This window comes from Corythoichthys intestinalis, chromosome 21 (genome assembly GCF_030265065.1).
Source record: "Corythoichthys intestinalis isolate RoL2023-P3 chromosome 21, ASM3026506v1, whole genome shotgun sequence".
Classification (NCBI taxonomy): domain Eukaryota; kingdom Metazoa; phylum Chordata; class Actinopteri; order Syngnathiformes; family Syngnathidae; genus Corythoichthys; species Corythoichthys intestinalis.
The window spans coordinates 31,626,702-31,636,715 of record NC_080415.1 but is presented as its reverse complement, the minus strand read 5'-3'; the positions used below and the strand labels follow the sequence as shown (position 1 = coordinate 31,636,715).

General features: G+C 37.4%; 1 protein-coding gene across 1 annotated transcript in view; it reads right to left on the bottom strand.

Annotated features, from left to right (window-relative positions):
- Positions 1-1,562: 1,562 nt before the first annotated feature.
- The window catches only part of erbb2 (erb-b2 receptor tyrosine kinase 2), a 48,828-nt gene continuing 40,376 nt past the window's right edge, over positions 1,563-10,014 (bottom strand). The window contains exon 27 of the mRNA XM_057825720.1: positions 1,563-8,847. Within this exon, the coding sequence (XP_057681703.1) occupies positions 8,525-8,847 (323 nt within the window). The 3' untranslated portion in view covers positions 1,563-8,524. The remainder of the gene's footprint in view (positions 8,848-10,014) is intronic.

Sequence of the window (10,014 nt, the reverse complement as noted above, 5' to 3'; positions counted from 1 at the left end):
ATTATGCTATCTTCAGCTACGAGCTGTACTTTAGTAATCAGCATTGTGAACAGTCATTTACACCAAATTGAGACGTTAGTATTGTGCTCACATAAGTAGTTGCTATCACGTAATTTTAGTTGTCTTTCCAATTTTGTACAACCGTGAAAAAAGTTTTCCACAAAAATAGTAACTTCGACTTTGAGTAAATGTAAAATCAGTTATTTTGTACTTTGAGTAGATTTTACACCAGTACTTTTGAGTAAAATTTCAGTACTTTTGTAGATTTTCGGGGGGTATTTTTCCCTTCCATGATTATAGTCAATTAAGCGTGTCCTTTTAAGCTGCTATAAATTGCTAAATAAATTTCATACAGCTTGGTTTTTCATAAATGTCAGAGATGAGCAATTAACAGAATAAAAATATACAGTAATCACCCGTTAATGGGGACACCCCCGTGATAATTGATATCCGCGAAGTAGGGGCGGAGCTTATTTACATAAATAAATATATATTTTTGGGTGTGTTCAATGTATTTTTTCAAGATTTAGCATTGGAAAGAGATACATATATGACAAGTCCCCCCCCTCCCCTCGTTTTTTTTTTTAAAACCAAAATTTAAAAAAAAAAAAAAAAACTTATGTATTCTGTATTTTAATAAATAGTTTTCAAGCGCTAAAGATGTACTGTAATTTTCAGACTACCGGTATAAACTTTATAATTTTTTTCCTTCATATTGAATCCTGTGGCTTATAGTCCTGTGCGGCTTATTTGTTGATTTATTTGGGTTAATAGGTAACACTATATTTGACAGTGTCATCATAAGACTGTCATATGACTGTTCTAATTATGACATGACACTATCATGGGCATTATGAATGCTTATGACAGATGTCATTAAGTGTCATCCAGCAAATCATGTCACTAACTCCATTTATGCCCAGCTTGGATCTTTTACATCCATTCAAAAGTGAGATAAGTCGCCGTATAACACTAAATGACATCTGTTATAAACATACACTCATGCTCATAACAGTGTCACGTCATAATTATGATTGTCTTATGGAGCCACTGGCAAATAAAGAGTTAACAAATATCATAACCAGCAATTAATGAAACGACTGGAACAGAAGACTGAAGAAATAATTAGCACAGAACATGAATTTTGATTATTATTTACATCTGTAGCGCTGCAATGCATGCTAGGAGGCATGTTGAACTAAAGTGTTGACAGCAGGTTGCAGCAGAGGTCGACTGTCTCCCTCAAGGGAGCAATAATGGCCAAATGAAACTTCTTGAAGTAAAGAATGGTTGTTCATTTGGTCTCATGACAGTCGTATACTAGACAAAGTGTTACCAGTTAATCTTTTGGTGTAAATATCCTATAATACAGTGAGGACATCTGCGGCTTATTGATAAGTGCCGTTTTAGTGTCAAATCTGGTGGGTGCAGCTTATAGTCAAGTGCGCCTTATAATGGGAAAATTACGATAATTTTCATGAAGTTTTAAACATGTTACTGTCCCACTGAATTATTTTCAAACAAGCATAACATAGCAAAATACTTGTCTTTATTAAATGCTTCATCCAGTCTACTCAAATCCGCTCACGCTGCTGAGAACACTTACAAAAGTTTTTACTAGTGCTGCAACGATTAATCGATTAACTCGAGTATTCGATTAAAGAAAAAGATTCAAATTAAAATTTTGCTGCTTCAACTATTCGTTTAAGTGGCGTTGTAATGGTTTATTTTGAAAGTGTTTGCATTTAGTTTTATTGATTTGGGTGGATACGCTGCCTTCTAGTCTGCCTCATTTCACATGGCTGAATCCAGGTGCTCCTTGTTAAGACCAACATAAGCCAAGTTTTTGTTTGAGCTGTTTTTTTTTTTTTTTTTTTAAATGCATTCGTAATTTAGTTTATATGTATATTTAGCCTATTTTTGTGGGAATAACGGTCTCAACCATTTGTTAAGAGCATTGTAAAAAAGTTAGCATTTTATAGCATTCAAACTAGCGGACTTTTGCTATGAAAGTTAGCCAATTGTTCTTTTGTTGTACATAGATCTTCATTTTTTTATTATACCGTTTGAGGCTCAGCTCAGGTAATTTAATTTTTAATGTACCTTATCTGATTACTCGATTATTCAAACTAATGGTTCATCGATTAATCGACTAATAAAATTATCGATAGCTGGAGCCCTAGTTTTTACCAAGCTCAAAGAGTTGGCTCCTTTTGGATATGGTTTGTTATAAATCATATTGTTTAAAAATACATCATTTTAATGGAGAAAATCACTCACCTCAGGCTCACTGCAAAACAGCCTGCCAGAGAAGTCCACTGCTTTAAGATGGCCGCTGGTTACTAACACCGCCAATCCCCGACTTTTCACTTCTACATCTATATATGTGATATCTATGGTTTATTCCTTGAACACACACAATATGCAAACAAGTTCACACACTGTACAACTGAGCATTTTTCTTCATCGTGTGCTTTTTGTCAACAGTAGACTGATCACAAAATATTCACAATTACATACAGTATTTACAAGATGGAGAAATAGTACAAAAAATAAAAGTTTGGCAGTGTAAGAAAAATGCCCATTTTTTGTTGTTTACTAAAATATTTGTCTTTAAGAAAGCCACTGTAATAATGTTGATGTACCGTTTTCAACAGTAAAATTAGGTTTCAGAACCAAATATGTTAGTTAAAAAAACAACAACTTCAAGTTCAAAACTGATCTGATTGTAATCCATTTTAAAGCACAATTTCCTGGAGATTTTTTTAGTTCTATACAATACATGTCAATACATATATATCTATATTTTTAGCAGGTTTGGCTGTGAGGCAGTAAAAACAAAAAAACTGAGCGAAAGTTTGCGTCCTCAACATTGTCGAGGAGGTCAGACAATGCGCCCATTGACTAACGTTGACCTCTCTTTGGCCACCAGCAGACACGAGGACAGAAAAGACAGTTGAAGATTAACTGGGACGCCATTGTGTGACTTTTGTGGTGTTGCCGGGCGGAATTTTAGCAATGCGGCAGGAAATAAAACAACGTCTCCCTTTAGCTACACTGAAAACATGAGCGCTCAAGTTAACCATTCATAGGGCAGCCGTGTAAGTCGGATGCCATTGACGGCGATGGACGTCCAATCCATTTTGATCAAAATGAATTGGACATCAAGCCATGTCAATGGCAGCCAATGTGTTAAATACTATTAAAGGGGGGAAAAAATTATTGCGGGGCCAAATTAGGGTGTATTTGTTTTTTGTTTTCCAATTTTGAGTCAAAAAAAAAGCATTTTAAAAAGATTTTTGTTTTTAATATAAAAGACATACTATGAAATACAAAAAAACAACAACATTAGAGTGTTATAGGGGGCCCTATTTAGTTTTTAAATCATATTAATGCCAGTTTTATTATTTCATTGAAAAATACATCTTTTTATAAAATACAAAAAATGATTAAAAAATATAACGTTGACCTACTGTTAATATGAAAAAATAAACTAGTGCGTTTTTGGAGACCATAATGAGTCTATTTCTGTTTATATTCATTTTAACTTGATATTTTCTTTGTATTGACATTTATTATTTCATTTATTAAAAAAATATAAAATATTGAAAAATACAACAATAACTACAAATAAAAAATAATTATAATTGAGACCTATTAAGAATAACCACTTTACAGTTATTGGGGGCCATAACTAGAGTGTATTTCCGTTTTTACTAAATTATAAACGTATTTACTAGGGGTGTCAAATGATTAAAATTTTTAATCGAGTTAATTAGTTTAAAAATTAATTAATCGTAATTAATCGCAATTCAAACCATCTATAAAATATGCCATATTTTTCTGTAAATTATTGTTGGAATGGAAAGACACAAGATGGATATATACATTCAACATACGGTACATAAGTACTGTATTTCTTTATTATCACAATAAATCAACAAGATGGCATTACCATTATTAACATTCTGTTAAAGCGATCCATGGATAGAAAGACTTTTAGAAAGAGTTCTTAAAAGACAAGTTATAGAAATTTTATATCAAAACCCCTCTTCATGTTTTCGTTTTAATAAAATTTGTAAAATTTTCAATCAAAAAATAAACTAGTAGCCCGCCATTGTTGGTGTCAATAACTACTTACGCAATGCTCATGGATGCTGAGGCCTATAAAATCAGTTGCACCCAAACGCCAGCAGAGGGTGGCAAAACTCCGAAAAACACAAGTACAACTTTCACTGTGCTCTCATTTTAATCTGTTTGAGCGGGGCATTTGTGCGTTAATTGCGTCAAATATTTTAACGGGATTAATTTAAAAAATTAATTACCGCTCGTTAACGCGATAATTTTGACAGCCCTAGTATTTACATAAAAAATTGATATTAAAACAGTATTAAAACAACACAATAATCATTAATTAAAAAAAACAAAAAAAACTCTCCAACTTCAAATGGATTGGACGTCTAGCACTGTCAATTGCAGCCAATGAAAAAAAAAAAAAAATCTGGCTCTGATGCATATACATCCCTACGATACACCTACCAAATTTAATTCCGATCCGTTTATGAATCTGAATAACTGAAGGGTAGCAAGTTTAGCTAATGTCCTCACCGCAAAGAACAAAGTGAGCGAGAACTTGAGACCTCCCTCCTGTTGGTCTGAAAATAATCGAATTACAATTAAAGCCTGGTGTCCATATGTGAGGACTAGAGCAGTCCCGATTAGTTGACGTCATCAATGATGTAAATGTGTCGACGAGCACAACATACCATCGACAGTTGATACAAAAAAAAAAAAAAAAAAAAAGTTGAAAACACGTGCAGCGTTAAGATGGCGAGAGTTTCGAGTAGGGAAGAGGACAGCGGGACAATAAAGCATAAACGCTGACCAGAGTGTCCAAAGTATGGTCTTATTTTCACTGTCATGTGCAGTCTTTTTACAGTAAAGCCGAGCTTGCGTACCACGGCAGCACCTCGACTATGTACGAACACCTGAAACACCTTCACCCAGGTGTCCTGTTGAAAGAAGACAGAAGACAAAAAGCTGGAGGGTCCTAATTCCATGTAACCAACTAACGACATTGTTTTACTGAAGTTGCCATTATGTGCGTCATATTAACGTGCATCGTTGAATTTTTTTCAAAGCAGCAGGTAGCAGTTAAAATTACCGTGTTGTCTTTCAGCTTTGTGCATTATGAAACTAACATTAAAGGAGCTATTTCAGTCCAGTGCAGTGGTTCTTAACTGGGGCTCGGTGAGGAGGCCTCAAGGGTTCGGTGAAGGTTAAGAAATGCAGAGCCCTATTTTGTACGCTGACTAAATCTAGGCAAAGTGGTGTTTTAGACCAGGATTTGGACTGGTTTGCCCTAAATTTACAGGCTTTATTTTATTTTTCAAATGTTAGCCCTCTATCTAATGGGAGGAGAAATCGGTTTGCTCAGTGGAAGGTTGACTGGCACTTGGTGTGAGGAAGTATACCAGACCTACAGACAGCGTGAACTGCGGAGATAATTTTAAAAATCCGTCATGAAAATTGTATGTGATGCAAGGATGTGACCAGTGCTTAATTTGTAAATCATAAGGTTCCGGAACGCAAAGTACTTTGACAGCGCAGGGATGACGAGATGAGCACAGGTCCCGGAACATACGCAGAAAATGATGCTGAAAACAACACGCAAATGCCTACTTGCCATGCTATGGGACTTGCAAGCCTCAAATTTGGTAATATCCATGGTATTAATTAGGGTTGTTCCGATCATGTTTTTTTGCTCCTGATCCGATCCCGATCGTTTTAGTTTGAGTATCTGCCGATCCAGATATTTCCCGATCCGATTGCTTTTTTTTTCCTCCCGATTCAATGCCAATCATTCCCGATAATTTTTCCCGATCATATACATTTCGGCAATGCATTAAGAAAAAAATGAATAAAACTCGGACGAATATATACATTCAACATACAGTACATAAGTACTGTATTTGTTTATTATGACAATAAATCCTCAAGATGGCATTTACATTAACATTCTTTCTGTGAGAGGGATCAACGGATAGAAAGACTTGTGACTTTGTATATTGTGACTAAATATTGCCATCTAGTGTATTTGTTGAGCTTTCAGTAAATGATACTGTAGCCATGCCCAAATGCATGATGGGTGGATGTAACACGCCTTTAGCAACCATGACTGTGCCTAGTGCTACCAATTGATATATCTTCTCTGCGTTGGGAAATAACATAGGGCGTTAAGAAAAAGATCAATTGCTACCTTGCTTCCCCACATTGCTTCCCACGATATTTCTAATCGTAGGGAGAGGGATTGTAAGGCTTTAGCCAATGAAAAAAAGGCTCCTAAGGCTGCCAAAATTCACTCTACTCATTTTACGCTGCCTTTTAGCTCTCTATATAGATAAAACGGCGCCATTACAGGTTGAGCGCGACAATGCGTGAGTGGGTCGTGCAGCGCATGCATTAATTGCATTAAATATTTTAACGTGATACATTTTTTAAAAAATTAATTACCGCCGTTATCGGGATAAATTTGATAACCCTTTGATAACCTTAAGCCTAAACTAAAGACTCTGGATGAGTAACATTATGTCTGTAATGTTAAATACAATTCCGTGAACCAAGTTAGCTGCTGCGGTGCTAGCCTCCTGTTGCAACTGGTCCTGCCCGTTAGCATGATCGCTGCAGTTGCCCTCCTCGCCGGTTGCTGCTTTTCTTACTCCTTTTGAACCATCTACCTTCTTTTTAAAAAAGGACAGTAAATACAACTCTTTTTGGCATGTTGAAGTATCGTTTGATTCTGGCTGCTTGCTCACCAAATGCCACAAATTTCCAACGTTTTTTTTTTTTTTTTTTTTTTAAATCAGAGGGTTGATTTGTTGGTCCAGCTTTTCAGTGCATCAACATATCTCAGACTCCTTCAAAGGACATAAAATTTTTATAAACAACATTGTTACCGGCATCTCCAAGAGGCTGCTGTCCAGTCTCAGTGTGACCGGCATTGCCAATTTGGCATAGAAGAAGTGGGCGAGCATAAGGGGGAGAGAGCGGGAGCAAAAAAAGTTGCGCGGGAGTGTGGTGGTGACTGGCTGACTGTCCCCCGCTGGTTTTTGTTTAGTCAATAATAGTCTCCATGCAACAGCCATCCGAGGCATCTTTGTGTTTTTTAAACTACACCACCTCCCCGAAGAACAACGACGAACGAGCTACGGAAATCGCCAGTCCACATATTATTATTATTATTTTCTATATACGAGAGGTGCTGAATCTGCCCAAATAAGTCCCGGAACACAGGGAGGCCAAAATCAAGAGGTGCCGGATCTTGTTCCGCCAGGATCAGGCACAAATTAACCCCTGGATGCGACAATGAAAATGTAGACGGCTCGCTAAGGAAGCAACATAAAACGAGTCACATGTTTACAAGTGGAGACAATTTATTTACACAAATCCAATTCACAGTGAATACACAATACGGAAGAAGCTGGCCAAAATGTTTGTAGCAAATTTGAAGTCTGGAAGAAATTTAAACAGGAATTCTAGGTACTAGCTTGCTAAGTTTTTAATTCGTAACAACATGGCTTTATTATGAAATTCCGAATGGTTCGGTGAATGCACCTGTGAAACTTGTAGGGTTCAGTAGCTTTAGCAAAGTTAAGAACCACTGCTTCAGTGACTGGTCAAATTGTGTTAGGGCTTGTAGACGCATTGCTAGTCCCGCTTTACTACTACTTCTTTTCCTTTTGTCTTTTATCGTCAACTAAAAAATAACCGCTAGATTAGTCAAAAAATGTATTAGACTAGTGGTAAAAATAGTCGAAAGACTAATCGGGGGAAATATAATCATTGCGGCAGCGCTAATGTGGACAATACATTTTTGGGTGTGATGTCCACGTACGTGGACGCCCGGTCTTTATGGGTTTCATTCATTTTTAAAAATATTTAAAAATAGTCATTCGTCCTATGAAAGGTTAAAAAATGAGCACTCATGAGATTCCTTCACCATTGTTGGGATACATTCAGTGGCCTCCAGGCTTCGGAGGAATTCATACGTACCGTCGTTTCTGGTGTATGATACGCACGCTTATGCATTCCGGGTGGTAGCACATAGAAGCTGCAGCTGCCGCCGTCTTCTGCATAGAGCGCCTCATTCTTTTGGGCCAGATGGGCAACACAGGGGACCCTTCTGACCATAACAAAGTGTCTTTTTAAGACCCCCGCTAGGGTGTGGAAGAAAGCGAGCGGAATGCTAATGGTCCTGAAATGGAGAAACGGTTGGAAATTGCTTGACAAACCATGCTCAGTTGTTCTTTGATGGTGACTTATTTACAGAGGCTGAGTAATCCACTGTTCCAGAAAGGAACATAAACCAGGAAAAGTGAATGAATGGATGAGTCAGAGTGCGTCGTCACCTTCTAAGTTGCCCGCACAATCCGAAAAAGACACTCAAGCTGCATAAATATGTCGGTGGACTTCCGTTTCCACTTCACAAGCTGCCATTCCGCTAATCTTCCCGTGCTTAAGAGGTTCATGTATATCCGCTCCAGGTGTCCGCCAGTCCAAGGTATTCCGGATTCTCCGCGGTGGGAGTGACAAATCCATTGACTTGTCCGCCACGCTCCGGTTCTGTCGGGCCGTCCGCCGACGATGCGGCTTTGGCTTTGGCCACGAGGTCTAAGTAGTAAGGGTTGTCGAAGGCGGGCGGGGAAGAGGGGACTAAGTACCTGGGGTTGTCCACGCTGTGGCCCGAACTAAGGCCGTTGGGGAGGCGGCGGTCCACTTTGGTGAGCTTCCGGGGAAGCGTGGTCGGACGCTCCGGTCTGCTTTCGGGGACATTCTGATTGACGTACTCTGAACGAGGAACGAAAAAGGCAGAAAAACGCATATGAATACTGTTGATATTTTCACTCGTTTTGAACTTGATGTCTGTAACATATTCCAAAAAAGTCAGGATGGATGCACTTAGTCGGGGAAGAAGGGGGATGCTGAAAAAACACCTGTTTGGAGGATTTTATTTATTTTTTTCAAAATTGAGGATGTCTGTTCTCAAAGGCAAAGAGGAAAGGCACCATTCAGATTGTAATGTGCAATGTTCAAGATAGCGCCTGTAATAATACGGGATTGTGGTCTAACAATTAGCGTAATTTTCAGACTATAAGCTGATACCCCCCCCCATTTTGAATCCTGCGGTTTATAGTACAGTCCGGCGTATTTGTTAATTTATTGGGTTAATAGGTAACACTATTTGACTGCGGCGTCATAAGACTGCCATAAGATCGTCATAATTATGACACGACTGTATCATGGGCACTAATAAATGTTTATGATCGATGTCACTAAATGTCATTTGGCAAACTGTATCTGTAACCAACCCCATTTATGTCCAGCTTCAATCTTTTGCATCCATTCAAAATTGAGATAATTTACCGGATGGCACAAAATGACATAAGCATTCATTAAAGCTCATGGCAGTGTCATGTCATAATTATGATGGTCTTATGACAGTCTTATGGCGCCACTGTCAAATAACATGTTAGCAAATACCATAACTAGCAATTTACGAAACAACTGGAATAGTAATTGAAGAAATAATTAGCACAGAATATGAATTTTAATTGTTATTTACATTTGTATCGCTGCAACATCCCATGATGCCATTGTCAAATAAAGTGTTACCGGTTATCTTTTGATGTAAATATCACATAATACAGTGAGGGTACGGCTTATCCATGAACAAATGCCGTTTTCGTTTCAAATTTGGTGGGTGGCGGCTTATACTCGGGTGCGCCTTATAGTCTGAAAATTATGGTAATCAATCTGGATTGATTGATTTTGTTTATTTATTTATTTCTAAATGAACAATTGAATAAAAAATTATCAAAATCGATATTGTCCGCTTTTAGATATGCTGTTGGTATTTAAAAGATAATGGTTTTTGTTTAATTAAAAATTAAAATGTACATATATTTTTTCAAATTTTGAAATATATATGTATATATACATATACTGTATATAAAT